We start from the raw sequence: 22,484 nt of genomic DNA on the forward strand, positions 1-22,484 counted from the left end.
TTGTAGCATATGCTTCGGCTAGTTCAATGAACATCCACACCTGGGTATCTCTCTTGATTGAAAGTTCTCACTTCACCACGCAAGCAGTCAGTTCGGTGAAAGGTCAGTCATCGCCCGTTCCCTACACTCCAAAGCCTCCTCAATCAACCCCCTCATCCGCCCATCCCCATCCGCCCTCGCACCCCTCAACCTCTCCCCCCAAACCTCCCATCTATCCCGCTCATACATACCCCTTCCACCCACGATCCCTAAACCTCGCACACCCCGGCCCCAACCCAAAGTCCTCACTGTACGTACGACCACGCTGGACATTCTCCCACAACCGATTCCCCGCATAAATAAACCACATACATGCAGCCTCCATGGCAGCTGTCTTGGCGAGGATCTGCATGGGAATGTCATCGTTTTCCAGGGCAAAGAGGAACGCCCAGACTGCGCGGTGAGATCTGTCCAGGGGGTGGATGTTGAATCCCTAGTCTAGTGGTGGTTCATAGCTTATGTCTGCGGCTTGGGCGATCTGGGCGATGAAGGCATTCTCATTTACCCAGCGCTTCCTTTGCTCATCTTTCAGATCAGGAGTGAAGGGATCTGCAAGTACAAGTAGGCCTTGGGTTAGCAAATGTACTTATCACATACATGATAAAAGAGCTAGTATAGACCTGTATAATCCCCCCCAAACTCCATCCACGTCTCCAACTCCGTGTACCCAAAAGACGGCATATCCATCCAGAGAACATCGCCACTTGCTGCTCCAAGTGGATCGCCTGTCGATAGGTCTGTTGCTGTCACCTTGTGAAGACTGCAGAGGAACTCAACCAGCTTTGTATGCTTTGTTGGCTCCAATTGCTGGGCAAGTGCCATTATGGCCAGGGAGAGATCATAGTCAACGTCACCGGGGGTGTAATGATTCTCTTTATTAGGGGCTGTGTGGGCGGTTATTGTTAGAGTGATGAATTGGTGCAGTGCATTGGTGACTGTTGTGTCGGTGTTGATGAGGTCGTTGAGGATCTTGAATTGTGAGGAGTCTTCGATTGATTCGAATTCGTAGTTTGGGGAGTTCACCATGGTTGCGTCTCTTACTGTATAGAGATAAATAAATGCAAATATAGATGATTATAACAAAGGTAGAATTATTGATGGTATATTCTTATCCAGAAGACAGGGCATAAGGCTGATTCGGGATAGGCGGTGTTACCCTTTTAGGAAAGTCACAACATCAGCTCGATGATCTATTGAACAGTCATTGTTCACTACACCCCAAAATGTCCAGCACTTAACCTCTCCCCCCCCCCCCCAAGCATTTCACTTACGTTTTCGATTATTTTTTTCGACTCACATAAAGATTCTATGATAAGATCGTATTATTATCTTAACTATGTGGCTGTGTATATATCTATTGTCCCCCGGTCTGAAGTGGTCGAAATCGGCGAGTTTTGGTGACGAGCGGCGACTTTAGAATCCTCTACGCCGAGTACGAGTACTGGAGGTATGTTAAAGGCATGTTAAAGGCAGGCTAGAGGCATGCTTTAAAGCTGGATCAAATCCATCAACAGACCTAATCAAACTATCTATTCTAATCTGACTCCATTCTTGTTTCCATCATGAGATTCCTTTGCTTGCACGGAATGGGCACAAATTCCCAAGTCTACGAAGCCCAGCTAGCCCCCATTCGCCACCTCTTAGACCCTACCTACGAATTCGAGTTTGTCGACGGCCTAGTCGAATGTGGTCCAGCGACTGGTGTCCCTTCCTTATTCTCCGGCCCCTTCTACTGCTACTACAACAAACCCACCGTCGAGAACCTCCAAGCCGCATACGACCTGGTTCTGGAGATCATCGAAGAAGAAGGACCCTTTGAGGGAATCTTCGGCTTCTCGCAAGGCGGCGCCCTGGCAGCCTCGCTGTTGCTGCATCATCGCAAAACTAACCCCCATGCCCCCGAGTTGTTCAACTTCGCCGTGTTCACCTGCGCCAGTCTACCCTTTGATCTGCAGACTGCGGCCCAGGGAAACAAATACAACACCATCGTCGATCCCCAGACGGGCGAGGTCGATGTTCGGGACTGGGTCGAGGGGGATGTTGTCAAGCCGGCTGAAATCAACGGGTTCATTACGGCCAGTGAGCCGGGAGATGTGGTTCTGCGTCGGTATCATCCGGATCGGGAATCGGCTAGGATTCAAATTCCTACCGTTCATATTATGGGTGCGTTGGATCCGTTCTTGCCTCAGTCGAAAGTGACGGTTGGGCTTTGCAGTCAGCATTCAACAATTGTCCATGATCAGGGGCATAATCTTCCCCGGGATGCGAGATTTGCCTTGAAGGCTGCTATGGCTATACAACGGGCGATTTCTACAGCCATGTTTCAACATTAATGTTCTTTTTTTTTTTTTTTTTTTTTTTTTTTTTTTTTTTTGTCAGGCTTACGCGTGCAGTACTCTCTTCAATACTACGCATACAGTCCGCAGTGCGCTCACCACGCTGTCTCAATCCCTCCTTTCTCACAATGGCCGACGGATTGTTTATAAATAGGCCCTTATGCTTGATAGTTTTCTCAATCACAGTTCTTTCTTTATTCAAACCAAATAGTGCCTAAGATATTCTTCCGAGCTATTATAGTTGACAATGGAATATAGCCAGTTAATCATCATCCTCAAACACATGGACAACTATTCCCTCAATGCTTCTCATTTGTTTAACACCGTATTCATCGAGGCTAAAGTTGAGTCAGAAATTAGGACCAGCCCATTCATAAGATATATAGAAACAATAGTATTGTTGGAGGGGGCCATACGTAACACCAAAAATAATTGGAGGCAATGACCTGCTTTCGGGGTGGGACTCGATTCCAGTTAATTCCTCAAGTAGCCTGAGATTGTCAGCCATAGCATATTCTAAGAAGTCCCTAGGACATTTCTGCTCCAACATACTTGTTAACCTCCTCACGTTTGTCCTCCCATTCCTCTACACCCTCAAAAGTGATCTGAACAAACTATATGTAAATTAGTATAAATAACAGTTGTCAGGGTTGTATTATATCTAACCTACCTTAGACATTGTCAGATAATAGGAGAGTTATTGAATATAATATTCAGAAATATGTGTGGTACTGCCTTGATAATTGTTGACTCTTGAGAAATCATGTTTGTGGGCTGATGGTATCAGAATATATAATTCTATGCTGCAGATGTGGCTGGCTGAGGAATCTGCACATACACCTCATCATGCATATCATCATATGGCCCCAGCTTTGCCTCACCCAGTCACGCAACTCATCATTTATTCATGGGCAACTATTGGCAGAACCCATGACAATTGTCCAGCTGAAGCCCCACAAATTAGCTGCAGTTCAGTGGATTACATGCGTCATTTTACCCTGAGATACATCCGGAGGCAAGATTGAATGAGGGAAGCCGACTGGCTGTGCAACCAATTATGAGGGGAAGATACTGTGGATCAGGCTATGGCAAAGAAAGGCATTGACGATACTATATGTATTCTGTCTCTGTCTGGATGGATGAGGGTGGATCTCCTCTATCCGGCAGTTGTGTGTGTGAGCTCGCTAGTGCGTTTTAGTGGGCAAGGATAACTAACTAGTTAACTAGTTGATTGGATTGAGTGCCTATCGGCTCTGGCTAGCTATGTCTAGTTACCGGGCAGAAAGCGAGGGCGGTCAAGCACGTGACCCGATGGGTACTAACAGTGCGGGCCAATCAGGAGCGGGGCATATTGGAGCCTGAGGCTCTCCAACAGATACTCAACTCCCCCAGCTCAGCCGACAAATGCGAATGTGTGAGAAGGGATGCCTAAGACAGGGTTGCCCAATACACAACCAACTTACTCAACGGACGTGCTCTGGAGGAAGCAAGCATTCAGTGGGCCAAACAAATTTGCCGCTAATAGGGATTGACTAGGCGTATACAGCACTTTATCACACCAACATGATGTGATGGCTCAACGCTTCAACGCCTGCCATGGTGGCTGATATCAAGATGGCAGCTCGATGGCGTGCCGCCGTCACTTGGGCCATATCAGTTGACACCTTTGTTTACAGCATGCGCACAACTGATATCTACTGTCAGCCATCCTGTCAAGCGCGCCTAGCCCGGTGTGCCAATGTCGAGCTTTTTGACTCTGCAATACAAGCAGAAGCTGCTGGATTCCGACCAATAATACTAACCCTAATACTTTCTGTTACAGAGTCTTCATCACCTGGCTGATCCCCTCCTAGTTCATTTGAAAGATTATCGCCATCAGCTTAATAGAGTGACAGGCCACAAAATGCAACATTTGTCATTGACTTCCCCCATGAGTCTGCCTAACAATACCATTCATCATCTACAGGCGTTCCCGAATATCCCCTTCCATGCCTATAAATCCCTCTGATTGCCGAAGGAGACTACATGGTTGGCCGCTGGATTGGTGGTGGCAGACATACCGGCAGGGCATTTGATGACCTTGCAGTTGGCAAGCTCAACAAGATCACATGATTGCTTTGTGGTCATTGAATTGGAACTGACGCTTTCCAATGAAGATTATGGATGGGGAGGGGGGAGGGCTGTGCATAACAGTTTCTGTAATATTGGATCACTCTGGAGACAAAATACTTGCATTAGAGTAGGAGATTGTTTCTACAGTGGTTACAGATGTAGCAAAGACCATAGATGCTTCTGTGTTGTACAGAAGAGCTCATTGCGTGGACAAAAAGGGATCTCTGTGTTTTTGTCAGGGCAATCTCTAATGTTGGATGAGCTGTTGAGGTCAGGCTCGGGGTCTGTTAATGGGATGGATGTCGTCCTGATCTGCTTGGGCCGTCCATGAAGCAGGCCACCTTCTAGGACGTCACAATACTGCACAACAGCATCCACTGCCTCATCATGCCGTTTCCATTCATCCTCTACCAAATTGGAAGTCAGGTACGAGAGAAGTCACTGAAGAAGGAGTAACTGAAGAGGATGCATATCATCCTGTAAAGATGATTCTTCATCCTTGCTTTCATCCTTTACTGTGGTATTGGACAACTGCACCTCAATATCCAAAAACACTTGCTCTTCATCAAAATTCTCTCAGACTTGATGTCACGGAGCATAGACATTCACTGAGCATGGACAGTCACTGAGCCTCGCTTAAACCCTTCGCACACATTAGATAGCTCGTCGCCGGCAGGCCTGCCTCTTTCCTTTTCTCTCCTCATGTTAGAATTTTGTCAGATAATCTACCAATATACTCATATTGCTCGAGACCGTCACACTTGATGCCATAAGGCCCTCAACAGCTGTTGTCATGTGTTCTTCAATTCTTTCTGTCATTGGTGGATATGATTCAGTAAGCTTGCTTGCTGGGACTCCTTGTAATGGGTGCAAGCATTGTGTAGATTGCAGTGGGCCCTTTCCAGGTCTGGGTGATCCTCTACCTTCAGGGGCATAATCTTCCCCGGGATGCGAAATTTGCCTTGAAGGCTGCTATGGCTATACAACGGGCGATTTCTACAGCCATGTTTCAACATTAATGTACTTTTCTTTTTTCTTTTTTCTTTTTTTTTTTTTGAGTTCAATTTCTGGTTTCTTGTTAAATACATGTCATAAAGCGTAAATCGTGAATGCTATGCTACTTTCTTCCACTTTTCCATGAACACCTGAAGCTCTTTATGTGTACTCTCTAGTTTCCGACGCACTTCTCTCTCATTATTTGTTTCCGAACATCCCCAGCCAAAAATACCTTCCAAAAGACTGAGATGGAAATCCATCGTGATGCCGTCGGATAAACACCGCAGTCGCGTATGAGTATCAGCGGGCTGCTTCTCCAAGAATGGCGATGATCGAGATGTGATGGAGATCGGGGGAGATGGTAGCGCAGAACGTGAAGAAGAGGGGGGCTGCATGAGCCCCATTGACGGACGGAGACCGCCGTCCAAAACTCGCTGGTAAATCTCCACCACGGTGCTGATCATCGAGATGATCAGAAGAGGACAGGGAGATAAAGATAAGGTAGGGTCGGATGCACTGGGTGCCGATTGCGAGAGCCAAATCAAGACATCGCAGAGGGATGAAACCGTGGAGAAGATCTGTTCAATTGAGCTTCGGTCGCTGATGCCGAGCATTTCTCCACGGCAGAAGGTGTCGTGGGCCAGGTGCAGGGTGAAGAGGAGTTGGGAGAGTTGCCCATATACGGTAATCAGACTCTTTCCCTTGCACTCGGGGCGATCTTCCATGTATGATTGTTGTGGTTGCTGTTCGGGGACAAGGGCCGGTGATGTTGTTGTCCGAGGTACACTGAGGTTTTTGTTTGGGGAGAGAAAAACCAAGTCCCGTTGCGATATTTCGTTCTCGGTTATCTGGGAAGGACTTTGACATAGAGAGCCGACTTCATCGGGCGAGAAGAATGGGAATTCATTGTCAAATGGAATCGACGGCTCTGTGAGTCTGCGGATGAATCAGTCTGCTGAATCGAGGACATCAATCTTAAATCAACGGGTGAGGATGTTACGTACGACATTGGGAACGGTTCCAATGCACTCTCCCATGGAGAATGCATGTACGAGGGTTCACTTGCGAGGGTAGTTTCATCAGGCAGACTTGCATTACCCCCGTCCGCTCCACCCAGCATTATACTCGGTACAGGGGTGGTATATCCGGGGACGGGGTCGAAGACTGTCGGTATGTGACTTCCTGCATTATTATCCCCATCCGTCTGTGTAAGACTCGGTGTTCTCGTTCGGTTGCGTTTGGAACGAGATGGTCGCACTCGAGGACGACCAATTCGACTGCGAGGACTGAAGGTGCAGACCTGACCACTGGCTCGACAGTTGGTGCAGGGACCGCCACCATCGGACGGGCAGCGAGTCTTCCGGCGATGGCAGTTATCGCATGCTTCACGCAGGACAGTCTCCATAATTGTATAGATAAAGATTACGGAAGGAGTATGGTTAGAGGTTGATCAGAGGTTGACCGAAGGTGACATACATGTATAAAAGCATCCAAGTCTGTCTATGGAGGCTCGGTATTAACATGTTCACCAATAATGCCAAGAAGAAGAAAAGGCAAAAATACTAGACAAGCACTTACACAGCCATAGAATGCCTTACTCCTTGTGAAGCTTACTTGTACTTAAGCAATGCCCGGTCATGGGGCGGCGCATAACAACCAATCGCTTGAAATGTTAAGCCAACAAGCCCCATACGGCAGGATCTTGATTGTGTTTCACATCTGTCCTAGTCTGCAAGTCATTTCCATTTTATCTTATCTCACGCAAATCTCATACTATTTTGTAGAAGCTGTGGTGAGAGGTGAGATTTCTCCATCGCCCCATGCCATCTGGGGGCGATGGATTAAAGCCGCCGATGAACCCTCAGTATATACATAAGGTTTGTCTTTTTTTAGACCCATGACGGTTGATGATGTACTCGTAATGTCGATATTTGTGAGCCCTATCTGATGAATTGTCATTATGGCAGTGCGCCGTGTAAATGTCAAAACCTTTACACCTCCTAGCTATCTAGTATTCCACCGTGCATTTCTCTCAGTTATTGAATAAATTACCTCTTCAAAATGGGTTCTACAGATCCGGAATCCCTTCAAAGTTCAGATACAGTCAATGCCCAGGGCAGCAATGCAGAAAGCAGTAGGAAACTGCCTGTTGCCCGCCTGACACATCTCAGCGGATGGAAACTATGGATCACGATCTTCTGGTATGTAATTCATAAATTGACTTAAAAAAAAAAAAAAAAAAAAAAAACAATTACATCGTCTAACAAGATAGCCTCTGTCTCGGGCTTCTTTTGTCTGCCCTCGAGACTAGTATCATTGCTACGTCGCTAGTCTCGATCACGTCGAGTATGGGAAACTATGAAAAGGGAAATTGGGTGGTAACTTCCTATCTGATCACTTATACAGGAAAGAATGCTTTCTCTTCAGTTGTAACTTGGGCAGTCCTGCTAACATCTTCCAGCCTTCTTGGTTATCTTTGCTCGAATGAGTGACTTGTTTGGCCGGAAAACGACCTTGATTTCTGCGCTAAGTTTGTTCACGACCTTTTCCCTCGCCTGTGGACTGGCACGTTCAATGGAGATGCTGTACGTATTTCTGTTCCTTTTTACATTCACAACTCAGAGCAGCTCATTCCGTTGTCTTTCTGATAGTATCATTTTCCGCGCTTTCCAGGGCATCGGCGGGGCAGGACTGTACAGTCTTGCTATTTCCGTGATCGCAGAAGTGACTCCAATACAACATGCCGGTCTAGCAGTTGGAATGATGAGCTCTGTCTTTGCGGTGGCTAGTTTATTGGGTCCCATCCTGGGGGGCGCTATCACCAGCCATACCACCTGGAGATGGGTATTTTACCTCAACCTTCCTCCGGGAGTCATCATCTCCATCCTTGTCATAGCCGTGTTCCCTCGCAATGCAGGACCGCTGCCAACAACATGGGCAACCATCCAGGGCATTGATTTCATCGGGATTGCCACCTCCTTGGCCGGATCAGTTCTGCTAATCTTTGCGCTTGAATCGGGAGGAACGTTTTACGCGTGGGACAGTGGCACCATTGTGGCATGTTTTGTTGTCGCGGCGCTCTGCTTCATTGCATTTGGTACTTGGCAATGGTTTCTCTGTCGCTCATCCCTTAATCGAAGGATTCTTCCCCTCTTCCCCACTAATCTCGTCACTCAACGATTTTCAGGGCTTGCAATTCTGTACGTAGCCGTGTCTGCCTATTGACTCGAAGCCCATGGAGATAGCTGACGCAGCAGCAGGACGGCTTTTCTAACCGGATTTCCCTTCATGATGACCCTCATCTTTCTTCCGCAGCGACTGCAGTTACAGAATGGGCTCAGTCCGGTCGATGCCGGTGTAGACATGTTGGCCCTGCTTTTGCTATCAGCCTTTGGCTCTTTCCTTGCTGGCATGCTCATCAGTATATTTGGAATTGGCTGGCATGTCCTGGTCGCATCACTCTTTTTACAGATCATTGGGCTCAGTTTGATGACAACGCTCCCTGTCACGTCCGGTCCAGTCCCGTCTGCGCAGTTTGGCTACCAGGTGATTCTGGGATTGGGCTTTGGCCTGGCACTGAGTAGCCTGGCTATGACCGCGCGTGTGGGTATGAAAGAGCAGGACATCAGTCAGTCAACCACCCTGGGAAAAAAAAAAAAAAAAAAAAAAAAAAGTTTTTTCCAATTCAATATTGAGCCGGCTAACTAACTGTGCTAGGTATCTGCATGGGCTCTATTACTCAAGTTCGCGTCCTGGGGGGCGTAATCGGTATCGCCCTCGGGCAAGCGATCACCACATCACATTTAAAGTCCGAACTACTCCCTATAATCGGGGCCAGCAAACTGACCGAACTACTGAGCTCCACCGAGGCCGTCAAGGCGTTCCCAGCGGCAGAAGCAGTGCTAGTGAAAGAATGCTACGGACGGGCCTTTGCCCTACAGGATAAAATCATGCTCGCATTCACCGCGGTCAGCGTGCTAGCCATGATGGGAGCCTATGTCAAGGACACCCGGTCAGCCAAGGACCAAGCCACGCAACAGTCGCACTCATCGTCGATGGAGAGTGCAATTATCAGCTCGAGCCCACCGCGGATCGAGATGAGTTTGGGAAATCCTACCGAGGCCAGTCTGTCGCAGGAAGTCGAAAAGGCTACGATAGGGACGTTCTTCTGGGGTAAAAGGCTAAGCCAGGCGAGCACTCAGAGGGAGCCTCAGACGGCCTCGTCTATGTGGAGTACAATATTTAGTCCTCACGGCCCGCAGATCGGGATGGCTTTTGGGAATTATACAGAGGACAGTTTGACATCACAATTCGAGCAGGCGACGAGGCATTTTGTATGATTTGATGGCATGTGTTAATGATTCAATTGTATATAGCGAATGCTCATTCTCAATTCAACTATTTTGTTTATTACATTCTGCCTCTATTTATGTCTCTTTCTTAGTATAATGATTGAAATTATTCGTTGACATAGTCGATTTTTCTGCATATCTAAATATAGTACCCCTTCACTATACATATTTCTATACTATGCTATAGCCTGGATTCTACTCTCTTATGATCTATGATCATAGAAAGAACTTTTTATAGAACAAGATGCTGGAACATTGATAACGTATCAAGAGATGGAACCAATTTTCAACATGCGCAGTAACATTTGATCCTGTCGGCGACTTTTGAGCACTCATGAAACTTCCACCCTTCACCCCACCTTTGAGGCTGTTCGGTGGTAACTGGCTGTTCTCTGCAGACCACAGATATCGCCTGCTCGTGCTCCTAATTTATTATGTTGGTTGTGTTCTGTCCCCCAATAATCTGCCAAAGCCTCCGCCCAACATCGGTGCCGATCATTAGGCGTTCGGCATTCAAATCCTTTGAAGAGGGCAGCGCTCGTACCTTGCCATTTCCTTTCCATAGCCTCGTCTCCTTCTACTGCGCATTCCCCCTCGTAATGTCATTTAAAACTTCGCTGGGTCTTGAATATGGCTGTCGTCGACCATATTTCCTTCGCCTCTTCTCAATCAGCCCCCTCACCCTCACTTTCTCTCATTCTTTTGCCTGATTGATTACAATGTCCTCGCCGCCGGGGCTTCCCCCGTACATTGTCACCTTCGGTCCCCAGGCTAACTGCACGCTGGAGATATGTCCGATCCAGTATTCCCTATACGGGTATCGGCCCAGCCTGGCCGCCAATGCTAGCTTTATTGGGCTATTTGGTCTGGCAGGGCTGATGCACATCTGGCTGGGGATCCAATCGAAGACTTGGTTCTTCATGGGTGCCATGTCCGTCGGCTGTGTGAGTGCACTCCTCGGATATGTCGGTCGGGTGATGATGTACTATAACCCGTTCAACTTTAATGCTTTTATGCTCCAAATCAGTAAGTTCCTGCTCATCACCATTCAAGTTCACTCCGGTAGAGGGGGGGGGACAAGAGTTTTAATCAAGAATAGTTCTCGTTACAACCACCCCCATCTATTTCTGTGCCGCGATATACGTGACCCTCGCTTTCACCATTAATGAATTCTCCCCAAGCCTGGCGCGCTTCCCACCTAGATATATCTACTGGGTCTTTATCAACTGTGACGTGGTCTCTCTCGTCCTGCAAGCGGCCGGCGGTGGCTTATCCACCTCGACCAGCGGGAAGAGCCAAATTGGCGTAGACCTTGCCCTCGCCGGTCTTGCCTTCCAGGTATTCACCATCTGCATCTTCTGCGCCTTGCTGGGCGACTACCTGTTTCGGTATTCCCGTTCCGGCCTCCTGGCAGCCAACTCTCTGCACTACCGGTTCTTGATCTTCTTCGCCTTTCTCGTTATCACCATCCTGATGATCACCATTCGATGCGTCTACCGGCTGGCCGAGTTACACGCCGGGTATAGTGGGGGTTTGATTCGAGATGAGACGCTGTTCATCTGGTTTGAAGGATTGTAAGTAGCCAGCCAACTCTCGAACACATCGGTGAGCTACTACTGATACAGCCAGCTTGATCCTCGCATCGGTGTATTCGATGATGCTGGGCCATCCGGGTCTGGTGTTCCAGACACGTAAGAAGGAAGAGGCTGAGCCGCCGCGTCCTCAGGGTCCCGAGTCATGATGTTTTACGATGATATTTTTTTGAATGAATGAGCCACTGGGTTCTATAGCGGAAAATTATTTTCATGATAGATGAATAGGATGCCGAGATTATGAGGTTAAGATAAGCTTGGATTCCCGTGGTTTAGTAATGCTTAGCATACGTAGTTATGTCTAGTAAAGCCAAGAAGTATATATCCGCCTACTAACCGACCACTCATACTTTCACTTATCGCATATACTCACAGGTACGAACAACACAACCGCAAATTCCATTTCCCCAAAAAGCACGACGATCGGAGATCCAAGGAAGAACCGTCCAAATGCTAACTACTTTTCATCCTCCCAGGTCAAGACCCTACATCTAACTCCCTTGCTTCCAACCTTTGGCAATGGCAAAAAAGCATCCACCGCACACTCTATATCGCTCTTATCCGTCTCATACAACTCGAGATACCCAAGATCCCCGGGCATCCTAACCTCCGGCGAACCATAAGACGAAAAAAGCCGTCCGAGCAGAAGATACAGCTCCGCGAGGGCCAGATGCTTCCCCAGACAGGCGCGCGATCCCTTGGAAAACGCGACTTGGTATCTGATCAGCCCTGGATCCTCAATCCACCGCTCTGGCCGGAATGCAGATGCAGACGGGAAGATGTGCTCGTCGTACAGGATCAGCTGCTGGCTCATCGAAACTGGGGTTGAGGGTGGAATTTTCCACTCGCCATCACTCTTTGCCGAGTCTTTCACGGTGAGAACCTCATCTGGAGCTACTCGGGAGAGGCGAGTCGATACGCCGACCGACAGTCTCAATGCTTCCTGAATCACGGCGGTGAAGTAGGGTAGTTGTTCCAATATAGGCAGGATCGTCTCGTTGCGGTCATCGTTGGAACCGGGGGTGAAGGCGTCTGCCAGCTCGGTCTTCAATCTCTTGAGGCAGCTGGGGTTGCTTAAGAGGTGGAATACGGCGTGTGTAAGCGACCAGGACGTGGTGATTGTCGCTGCACCGACCAGCGAGCCTGCGTCGGAAGCCAGCCGGTTAAACGACTTCTCGTGCTCGGGGATTTTACTGTCTAGGATCTTGTGGAATACGGTGGGTGCTTTGTTGGCGGGACTGGGATCGTCCAGGACGGACCTAACCTGCATCGCAATGTCCTGCCCAGCGCATTAGATTTGATACTTGATAATGGAGAGACGTTTTCATTTACCTTGTGCATCGCAAAAAACGACGACATGGAAGGGTTGAATTTAAGCGTCATGTGAGGAGGGATTGTTCGAACCACTTTGAGCAGCCAAGGGAACTGTCGTGTTAGGAAGAGCTGTTTGCCACCGTTGATGCAGGCTGTGTGGAAATCATCGTCGAAATCGGGAGCCTCGACTTTACGTCCAGGACGACGAAACGCATACTCGGTAATCACATCTGTGTTGGGTTTGTCAGTCATGGATCTTGCTAATGCTAGGATCTGTACACTTCCAACATACCGGCCGAGAATGCTCCAAACATCACGTCCAGAGGCAGAACACTCCCATCCGCCTTGAACTGCCTCACTCTCTTCATGACGGAATCAACTCGACCTTGAATGAGTGGCTCTAACTTGCGTACCTGAGCCGTGGAAAAGGACGGATTCAGCGCTGACCGACGGATTCTGTGATCCTCATGCCGCTCAGTCGCAAAAGTGGAAAAGTCTGCCCCGAACGCCCGCGACGCCCAGTACCATTTGTGTCGAGTCCGTCCTCCGGCCGTATAGAGTTGATTGTAGAAGTCGAACTCGTGGACATGCAGTTCGTGCGGGTTGATTCGGACGACAGGGCCGTATTTTTCGTGGAGGCGAGCAATATGGAACGTGTACTGCCCGCCCAGAACGACATCGTAGTAAAACTCGTACCTAAGGGTGAATTAGTTTGTGTCTTACTAACAAAGTCGAGTTGCGCATCTCACCAGAAGGTGGCCGCCGCCAGTCGAGGGCCTGGGAATCTCCGTATAGGACTGAAGAAAAGTCGGTAGACGACTAAAGCGACGCTATACAGGGACACTGAGAGTACAGCAATCGCTGCCAACCACCCTGGAGTGGCATATTGGAGTAGAAGCATCGTTACGTCCTCGTTAATTGAAAAGTATGAACTCTGATTGCTGTGGTTGCAGGTACTATTTTAGTTGGGGGCCAGAAATCGACGCAGTTCAGACAGCCCCAACTCAGCCTGGTCTTACTATTTATCGTCAAACCATGCTTACAACCTCAAAACTCGCCGACAAAGGATTCTTTTAATTAACCACCGAGCCGGCGAGTTCGCATAAAAATAGTTACCAACAATAGATGTCAGATTTCGGCAGCTGTGATGGTTGCATTCTATGCGAAAAGCTTCCGCGGCGACATCTATACAAGGAAGCAAGGCGTTTTCTCGCAATTGGTTTTAGATCTCTTCAACACGACTTGAGGATAAATATCGAGCAAGATCTCCGGTAGAATTGCCTTTGGAAATCATCAAACATCAATCTCAGAACAACTCAACACAACTCATTGCTACTCTTTGTCCACCACGAATCAAACACCATGTTTCAGTCCAACACCACCAAGCCTTCCTTCTCCGGAATCGAAGAGGACCCTGTGATGCCAATTGCTATCATTGGCTTCTCTGGCCGTTTTCCCGGTGATGCCGAGAACCCTACGAAACTGTGGGATATGATCGCAGCGGGCAAAAGTGCCCTCTCCGACATTCCCAAAGATCGGTTCAATGTGGACGCTTACTACCACCCTCACCACGAGCGGCACGGAATTCTGAATGTCCGAAAAGCCCATTTCATGAAGAGGGATATCTCTGCATTTGATGCACCCTTCTTTACCATGTCCATTCCAGAGGCGGAAGCTATGGACCCTCAGCAACGAATGGCGCTTGAATGTACCTATGAAGCTCTCGAAAACGGTAAGCTTACACTGGAAAACCTCGTGATATTGAGAAACTTTAATCTAACCTTATTTCTCTTTCGTTAGCTGGACTTCGAATGGAGGATGTCAGCGGATCCAGCACATCGTGTTTCGTGGGATGCTTCACTAGAGACTACAGTGAGATGCTAGGCTCTGATCCAGAGGATCTTCCTCTCTACCACGGAACCGGAACTGGATCAGCCATCATGTCCAACAGAATTTCGTGGTTTTTTGACTTCAAAGGACCCAGTATTAGTTTGGACACCGCTTGCTCATCATCCATGGCGGCTCTGCACTTGGGATGCCAGAGCTTGCGTACAGGAGAAACCACCATGGTATGTCCCTTGATAGCCCCCTCCTGCATACAATAGCTAATTTAGTGGACAGTCAATTGTTGGTGGTACCAATCTGATTCTCATGCCCGGTATCATGGGTTCGATGACCCGACTGCACTTCCTTAGCCCAGACGGAAAGTGTCAGTCTTTCGATCACAAGGGCAATGGATACTCTCGCGGAGAAGGTAGGCTTTCTCATTTGACAACCCGTTTTTGAGCAATGACTAACGTCATGGGATAGGTGCTGGGTTCTGTGTACTGAAGCCACTTGATCTGGCTTTGAAAGACGGCGATGTTATCCGGGGTGTCATCCGCAACAGCGCGGTCAGCCAGGACGGACACACTCCTGGAATTACCCTTCCTTCCGGAGAGGCACAGGAGGCGCTCATTCGGCGTGTCTACGCAGAGGCAGGTTTGAGCCTCGCTGATACACAATATGTTGAGGCCCACGGAACTGGAACACCTGCTGGAGACCCTGTTGAAGCGGGCGCTCTAGGAAGAACTTTTGGTAGCGCCCGGGGTACAGGGAACCCGTTGATTATGGGCTCTATCAAATCCAACGTTGGCCACCTCGAGGGCGGCTCGGGCATGGTACAGGTTATCAAGGGTATCATGATGATTGAGAAGGGAGAGATTCCGCCATCGATCTGGTACGAAAAGCCGAACCCACGAATTCCAATGGATGAATGGAACCTACAAGTTCCGACTCAGCTACTGCCTTGGCCGACCGCGGGTCTCCGCCGTGTTTCCATCAACTCCTTTGGGTACGGAGGCACCAACGCTCATTGCATTATCGACGACGCGTACCACTATTTCCAGGCCCACCGTATCACCGGAAAGCACAATGTCCAGGCCATCGAAAGCCCTTCCCCATTCGGAACCCCCGATTCTGGAGTTGAGCTCTCCAGCAACCGCTCAGATGCTATGTCGTGGACCTCCGTCAGCGACTATTTCTCTAATCCCTTTGTGTCGGAAATTCCATCGTGCCCCAAGCTGCTTTTGTGGAGCTCTAACGACCAAGGTGGCGTCGAGCGAAATGCGAAGGCCTTCGCCCAGTATCTCACGGATAAGGTCTCTGATGATTTGACCGAGAAGGAAGAGAAGAAGCTGCTTGCCAAACTTGCAATCACCCTGGCGAACCGGAGAAGTGTCCTTCCGTGGAAATCCTTTGTGGTTGCAAGCTCGTGCAAGGAGGCAATCGCACAGCTCGAATCGCTCCCTGCCCAGCCTGTTCGCACCTCAAGCGGGCGGACGTGCCCCAAGCTTGCATTTGTCTTCACCGGGCAAGGAGCCCAGTGGTTTGCTATGGGTCGCGAGTTGTACGCACAGCCTGTCTTCAGATCCAGCCTGGAAGCCGCAGGTAGATACCTTGTCACCCTAGGCGCCTCTTGGTCCCTGCTCAATGAGCTGTTCCGTGACGAGGAAACCTCCAGACTGGACTCCCCGGATCTTTGCCAGCCGCTATGTACAGCCCTTCAAATCGCATTGGTGGACCTATTCAAATCATGGGGTGTCAAGCCAACTGCTGTCATTGGTCATTCCAGCGGTGAGATTGCCGCTGCGTATGCGAAGGAGGCTATTTGTCGCGAGGATGCCTGGAAGATCGCATACTACCGAGGCCACCTTTCCAGTTGCATCCGTGGCTTTGCGCCAGGCTTGTATGGTTCAATGTTGGCAACTGGGATTGGAGCGGAAGACTCGCAGAAGTATATCAGCCGTCTCCCTCGGGGCAACGCGACAGTTGCGTGCATGAACAGCCCGGCAAGCACAACCATCTCTGGAGACTCAGTTGCAATCGACGAACTTGAGCAGATGATCAAGCAGGATGGTCACTTTGCTCGAAAACTCAGAGTTGACATCGCCTACCATTCCCCTCATATGCAAGTCATTGCGGACAAATATCGCCAGGCCCTGGGAGACATCATCCCCCTCGATACAGCGGAGACCCAGGTGCAGATGTTCTCTTCCCTGACTGGCGAGAGAGTCAAGGCCAATAATGAGCTTGGCACAGACTACTGGGTCTCCAATCTGGTTTGTCCGGTGAGCTTCTCTAGTGCGATGAAAAGTCTTCTGCAATATTCCGAGAAGAAATCGAGACGTCGCAACAACAAGGCTTTCGTGGAGCATTTGATTGAGTTCGGTCCTCATGCTGCGCTCAAGGGGCCCATCAAGCAGATCCTTACCTCCGACTCGCTTGGCCCACTTGGCGAGGTGTCGTATCAATCCGTTCTTGAACGTGGAAAGAACGCCTGCGAAACAGCAATGGCAGTTGCAGGTCGCCTCTTCCAAAATGGATACCCCGTCACCGGTGACTCCCTGTTTGATGATTTAGATTCGTCAGTCAAGGGCGGTTACCTCGTCGATATGCCACCATTTGAATGGAACCACAGCCTGAAGTACTGGGCGGACCACCACACTGCACGTCACCATCGATTCCGCAAGAACCCCAGGACTGACCTCTTGGGTGCCGAGACGGTGGACGGCATCGATGCTGAGCCGCGATTCCGCAATATCTTGCGAAACAACGACATTCCCTGGGCCCAGCTTCACAAGGTCCAAGGAGCTGCCTTGTATCCGGGAGCTGGTATGATGATCATGGCAATCGAGGCCATGTGTCAGAGAGCGGATTCCTCGCGCCCTATTGCTGGATATGAGCTGCGAGACATCATCATTAGCAAGGCGATCGTTGTGCCCGCCGACGACTCTGGCATTGAAACAATGCTCAATGTAAGGCCATACCGGCAAGGAACTCAGTCGCTCGACGCTGCCTGGCAGGAATTCCAGCTTTACTCCCGCAAGGATACGTGGGAGCTGAACTGCTCTGGTCTTATTCGCATCGACTACAAGACCTCTCCTAACACGGTGTTTGTCGACGAGGATGCGCTGGCTGCAGAGCGTTATGCAGGCCAATACCAAGCTGTGCAGAATGCCTGCTCCCGCCTCCAGCGCCCCCGAGACTTCTACGAGCAACTGAACTCCATCGGCCTGTACTACGGTGGCGTGTTCCAGGCTTTGACGGAGATTCACAAGGGCGACTATTGCAGCACCTGTCAGGTCAAGGTTTCGGACACGAAGAGCATTATGCCACACCAGTTCGAGTTCCCCCACGTGATTCACCCGGTTACTCTGGACAGTATTTTCCAGATGGCCGTGCCTTCTTCATTGAAGGCCGACGAGGACTTGAACGCTCCCAGGGTCCCTGTGGGGATCGGACGTCTCTATGTCTCTGCGGATGTGCCCAAGTCCCCTGGCGATATCTTGAACGGCTATGCCACTTACGAGCAGACTGGGTTTGATCAGGGTGAATCAAATATTGTGGTCTCCGGCGAACAATGGAACAAGCCTCTTGTTGTTCTAGAGGGTATGCGAGGAAGAAGGCTCAACACCAAGACGAGCAACGACACAGACCTTCGCAAGATCGGCAGCCACTTCCACTGGCAGGAAGATCTCTCTCTCATGCAGCCCGAGCAGCTGCGCAAGCTTTGTGTCAGTGCCACTGGCCATGTCAAAAACGAAGATCGCCAAGTTCTCTTCGACATTGAGATGGCCTGTATGGTCATCATCAAGCGGGTGATGCAAGAATGCTCGGTTGAGGAATCTGAATCCTATGCCTGGAACTTCAAGCTATTCTACGACTACATGAGAGACTACATGGGACTTGCCCAAGAAGGAAGCCTGGGCTATCAGCTGGAGACCCCAGAGGTTGACTGGCTGAATATGACTCCGGAGGCGGAAGAGTCCCTCCTAGAGCGCGTGTCGAAAACATCCACCGATGGTCGAGTTCTTATTGAGCATGGCAAACATCTTCCCCAGATTCTGCGTGGCCAAATCCCTCCCCTTCAGATCTTGATGTCCGATAATTTCCTACACGATTTCTATCAGTCCGGCATCGGCACCAAACAGCACTATGCTCAAATGACCTGGTACGTCGACCAGTTGGCGCACAAGAATCCCGACATGAAGATTCTTGAAATCGGCGGTGGTACTGCTGCTGCCGCCCTGCCCGTGCTGCAGACGCTGGGCGGCTCTGGAGGTACAGACCCCCGATTCGAAAGCTACACATTCACCGACATCAGTGTTGGGTATTTCGAGAAGGCCCAGAGAAAGCTGGCACCTTGGGTTCCCTACATGAACTTTGCCAAGCTCAACATCGAAGAAGACCCTGTCACTCAGGGTTTTGAGGAGGGTGGATATGATATGATTGTGGCATCTAACGTTCTGCACGCAACCCGGTCGATTGGAAAGACCCTTCAGAACGCAAGGAAGCTGTTGAAGCCGTAAGTTTTCATCCCTTTTTGAGCATAACAGTAGTACTAATTGCGACATGTTGTATAGAAATGGCAAGCTTGTCCTCAGTGAGCTCACTCAATTCCAAAAGATGAGGTTCCATATGGTCGTCGGGTCGTTGGAAGGCTGGTGGTATGGCGAGGATGATGGCCGCCACCATGGGCCAACCCTGTCAATGGACCAATGGAACGACGCCCTCTTGCAAGCTGGCTTTGATGGTATTGAAGTCGACTTCAAGGATTTCCCCGATCCCCGCGACACCGGCTTTTCGGTCATGATTAGCGGAGCTTCCGCGTCCGAGAAGCCACCGGCTCCCAAGGAGGTTATTATTGTCCTTCCTGCTAATCCAGAGCCAGATGTGGCCGTTGCTAGTGAACAGATGAAGGCGCGATTGCAGGAACGTGGATCTCTTGTATCCACCGCTTGCCTGCAGGACACTCTGGCGTTGGATTTGCAAGAGAAGTCGTGCCTTTGTTTGCTGGATGCCAACCGAGACAATGCGTTCTTGCCAACCATCTCTTCGGGAGACTGGGATGCTTTAAAGCACCTCATTCTCACCACGCGAAGCATTACCTACGTCAGTCGGGGCGGTGCGGTCAACAGTGAAAACCCACAGTCTAACCTCATGTCCGGGCTAGCGAGAAGCATCCGATCGGAAAACTATCACATTTCCTTCACATCATTAGATGCCGAATATGGTCGTCACCTTGCCGATGAAGACGCTTTGGCAGCTATGCTGGAGGTCTTCTGCCATGCAAGTGACTCCAAAGACTCTGATCGGCCTGACTGGGAATATGCAATCCGAAATGGCATGCCAATGATTCAAAGGGTACTTCTGGAGAAGGGTATCAACGACCTTTCATCCTCCTGGTACGCTGCTCCAGCACCGGAGCAAGCACCCTTCAAGCAAGATGGCCGGCCCCTCACTCTGGGAATTGGTACCCTGGGAAGACTGGAGACCCTTCGATTCGAGGATGACCGGGTCGCCGCTGAGCCTCTTGGAGCTGACGATGTTGAGATCACAGTCAGAGCCGCCGGCCTGAACTCCCAGGACCTCATGGTCGCCATGGGACAACTGTCCCGGTCCGGACTTGGGGTCGATTGTGCCGGTATCATCCGCCGGGTCGGTCGCAATGTCAAAACACTTGAGCCGGGTACTCCTGTGATGACCTGGAAACTGGGCACCTTCGGTAACATTGCCCGGGCACCAGCAGCAATGGTGCAGCGCGTTCCGGACGGAATGGACCTCACCACGGCTGCCTCGCTCCCTCTCATCTATAGCGCTGCGCTCTACTCCCTATCGACGGTCGCTCGCCTCAGACCCGGAGAGACGATCTTGATCCATGGAGCAGCCGGAGGTGTAGGCCAGGCAGCAATCATGCTGGCACAGTCCATTGGGGCCACCGTTTTCGTCACAGTTTCCTCCGAAGCAAAGAAGAACTTGCTGACAACCACATATGGGATTCCAGAGTCGCACGTTCTCAACAGCCGCGATGATTCATCCTTTGTGCAGGGAGTGATGCGTCTGACAAGCGGCCGAGGTGCTGATGTGGTGTTGAACTCTCTTGCTGGGGAGGCACTGCGTACCAGCTGGGGAGCCATTGCCCGCTTTGGGCGCTTCGTGGAGCTCGGTCAACGGGACATCGCAGGCAATACAGGCCTAGACATGGCCCCCTTCCTCCGCAATGTGTCCTTCCACTCCGTGAACATGCTGGATTTGCTCGACTGGGATGTTGCGACCGCATCTCGTGTATTCGCCGACGCTGTCGACCTATTGCGTCGCCAGGTCGTGAAGCCGATTGCGCCGGTACAAGCCATGCCATTCTCACAGGTTGAAGAGGCATTCCGTCTGCTGCAAACAGGTGCGCATACTGGAAAATTGGTTCTTGAGGCCCATGACGACGACCTTGTATCTGTCGTCCCTGCGGCCGCTGCCCCGGTACGATTCCGGTCAGATGCTACTTACCTGATTGCTGGTGGCGGTGGCGGTCTCGGTCGAGCTATCGCTTTGTGGATGGTTGGGAATGGTGCTCGAAACATCTTGCTTCTTTCACGATCTGGAACCAAGAAGGCAGCAGCAAGAGATCTCGTAAGCCGGTTGACGGCCCAGGGAGCTCGAGTGGATGCCTGGCCATGCGATGTATCAAACGAGGAGCAGGTCGCTAGGGTCATTGAGCGATGCCGGTTGGAATCTTGGCCTCAGGTTCGGGGTGTGATTCAGGGCGCGATGGACCTACAAGATGCCGTAAGTTTTTTTTTTTTTTTTTTAAAACACTACCCAGACTTTTCCAGACAGACCGGGATCTCTAACACCACAACAGCTCTACCAAAATATGACACACGAGCAATTCACCGGGGCACTCCTGCCAAAGGTGAATGGAAGCTGGAACCTCCATAAGCACCTTCCCGAGGACATGGACTTCTATGTTCTTCTTTCATCTGTCATTGGAATCGCCGGTTCCCCCTGCCAGGGCAACTACTCGGCCGGAAACACATACCAAGATGCGATCGCCCACTACCGACGCAGCAAGGGCATGGCCGCATGCTCCATCGATGTCGGCATGATGCTCGGTGTGGGATACATCGCAGAGCAGGGCACGGAGGGCCGAGTGCACGACAACGCCAAGTCATGGAGTTTCCTGGGTATCCACGAACACGAGTTCATCGGAATCCTCGAAGCAACGATCCGCGGCGAGAGCACACCCGGCAGCGTGGTCCCGCCACAGGTTATCACCGGTCTTGGAACCGGTGGTATGCTGACGCAAATGGGAGAGAAATACCCCTGGTGGTTCAAGGAGATGAAGTTCGGTCATATCAAGCGGGTTGGCGCGCATCAGCAGTCCAACCAGGGTAGCGGGAAAGATGAGATTTCCGTGAGCACACAGCTCGGAAAATGCCAAAGTCTGGACGAGGCCAGCGACATTGTCACCGGAGCGCTGGTCAAGAAGTTGGCCAAGTCTATGGTGGTGTCGGCGGAGGATATCGAGCCCTCCAAGCCTGTCAGTAGCTATGGCGTGGACAGTTTGCTTGCCGTGGAGCTTCGGAATTGGATCTATGCGGATATCAAGGCTGAAGTATCTGTGTTTGATCTCTTGAGCAGCGTGCCCATTACATCCCTTGCAGGGAAGATTGCTGGCACGTCTGAGATGGTTCCTAAGTTTTCTGATGAATAGTTTGTTATTGTATCTACTAGCATAAATGGAGTTTTTTTTTGGTGTAAAGAACTAGAACGCAAGAGGGAGATATGGCCACATTGATAGATCGTCACAAAGAAAGCATCTATCTAGAACATTCCGTATAGCTGCAAAAAGAGCAGGCATTTCGTTTGAGTACAAACGGATATATGCCTACATACTTGTGTAAAGCATAACTCTTTAACTGTGCATA

At 50.2% G+C, this 22,484-nt stretch overlaps 7 protein-coding genes across 7 annotated transcripts; 4 read left to right on the forward strand and 3 right to left on the reverse strand.

Moving 5' to 3' along the window:
- Window positions 1-87: 87 nt before the first annotated feature.
- ASPGLDRAFT_67201 (DUF3632 domain-containing protein) lies at window positions 88-1,065 on the reverse strand (the record flags this gene model as incomplete). The annotated part of the gene is made up of 4 exons (XM_022549104.1): window positions 88-232; window positions 264-472; window positions 545-588; window positions 660-1,065. 4 exons carry the CDS (start codon window positions 1,063-1,065, stop codon window positions 88-90), a joined length of 804 nt encoding a protein of 267 aa, XP_022400311.1.
- Window positions 1,066-1,601: 536 nt separating this feature from the next.
- Window positions 1,602-5,506, forward strand: ASPGLDRAFT_74976 (uncharacterized protein; the record flags this gene model as incomplete). Its single annotated transcript, XM_022549766.1, has 2 exons — window positions 1,602-2,270; window positions 5,417-5,506. The coding sequence occupies 2 exons, from the start codon at window positions 1,602-1,604 to the stop codon at window positions 5,504-5,506; spliced, it is 759 nt and encodes a 252-aa protein (XP_022400312.1).
- Window positions 5,507-5,554: 48 nt separating this feature from the next.
- ASPGLDRAFT_82925 (Zn(II)2Cys6 transcription factor domain-containing protein) lies at window positions 5,555-6,888 on the reverse strand (the record flags this gene model as incomplete). The annotated part of the gene is made up of 2 exons (XM_022550192.1): window positions 5,555-6,419; window positions 6,488-6,888. 2 exons carry the CDS (start codon window positions 6,886-6,888, stop codon window positions 5,600-5,602), a joined length of 1,221 nt encoding a protein of 406 aa, XP_022400313.1. The 3' UTR covers window positions 5,555-5,599.
- A 656-nt stretch (window positions 6,889-7,544) lies between these two features.
- On the forward strand, window positions 7,545-9,829 carry ASPGLDRAFT_1493341 (uncharacterized protein; the record flags this gene model as incomplete). The annotated part of the gene is made up of 6 exons (XM_022542023.1): window positions 7,545-7,617; window positions 7,752-7,829; window positions 7,945-8,068; window positions 8,135-8,683; window positions 8,744-9,111; window positions 9,201-9,829. 6 exons carry the CDS (start codon window positions 7,545-7,547, stop codon window positions 9,821-9,823), a joined length of 1,815 nt encoding a protein of 604 aa, XP_022400314.1. The 3' UTR covers window positions 9,824-9,829.
- A 428-nt stretch (window positions 9,830-10,257) lies between these two features.
- Window positions 10,258-11,669, forward strand: ASPGLDRAFT_48176 (RTA1 domain-containing protein). The gene is made up of 3 exons (XM_022546840.1): window positions 10,258-10,861; window positions 10,935-11,409; window positions 11,465-11,669. The coding sequence occupies exons 1-3, from the start codon at window positions 10,555-10,557 to the stop codon at window positions 11,574-11,576; spliced, it is 894 nt and encodes a 297-aa protein (XP_022400315.1). The 5' UTR covers window positions 10,258-10,554; the 3' UTR covers window positions 11,577-11,669.
- A 14-nt stretch (window positions 11,670-11,683) lies between these two features.
- On the reverse strand, window positions 11,684-13,642 carry ASPGLDRAFT_58691 (cytochrome P450; the record flags this gene model as incomplete). The annotated part of the gene is made up of 4 exons (XM_022548334.1): window positions 11,684-12,706; window positions 12,760-12,971; window positions 13,034-13,437; window positions 13,491-13,642. 4 exons carry the CDS (start codon window positions 13,640-13,642, stop codon window positions 11,885-11,887), a joined length of 1,590 nt encoding a protein of 529 aa, XP_022400316.1. The 3' UTR covers window positions 11,684-11,884.
- A 436-nt stretch (window positions 13,643-14,078) lies between these two features.
- On the forward strand, window positions 14,079-22,270 carry ASPGLDRAFT_1493355 (type I polyketide synthase; the record flags this gene model as incomplete). Its single annotated transcript, XM_022542024.1, has 6 exons — window positions 14,079-14,473; window positions 14,542-14,810; window positions 14,863-14,995; window positions 15,052-19,087; window positions 19,146-21,342; window positions 21,380-22,270. The coding sequence occupies exons 1-6, from the start codon at window positions 14,104-14,106 to the stop codon at window positions 22,268-22,270; spliced, it is 7,896 nt and encodes a 2,631-aa protein (XP_022400317.1). The 5' UTR covers window positions 14,079-14,103.
- Between the last annotated feature and the right edge of the window lie 214 nt (window positions 22,271-22,484).

Source organism: Aspergillus glaucus (assembly GCF_001890805.1).
Source record: "Aspergillus glaucus CBS 516.65 unplaced genomic scaffold ASPGLscaffold_12, whole genome shotgun sequence".
In the NCBI taxonomy this organism is placed as follows: domain Eukaryota; kingdom Fungi; phylum Ascomycota; class Eurotiomycetes; order Eurotiales; family Aspergillaceae; genus Aspergillus; species Aspergillus glaucus.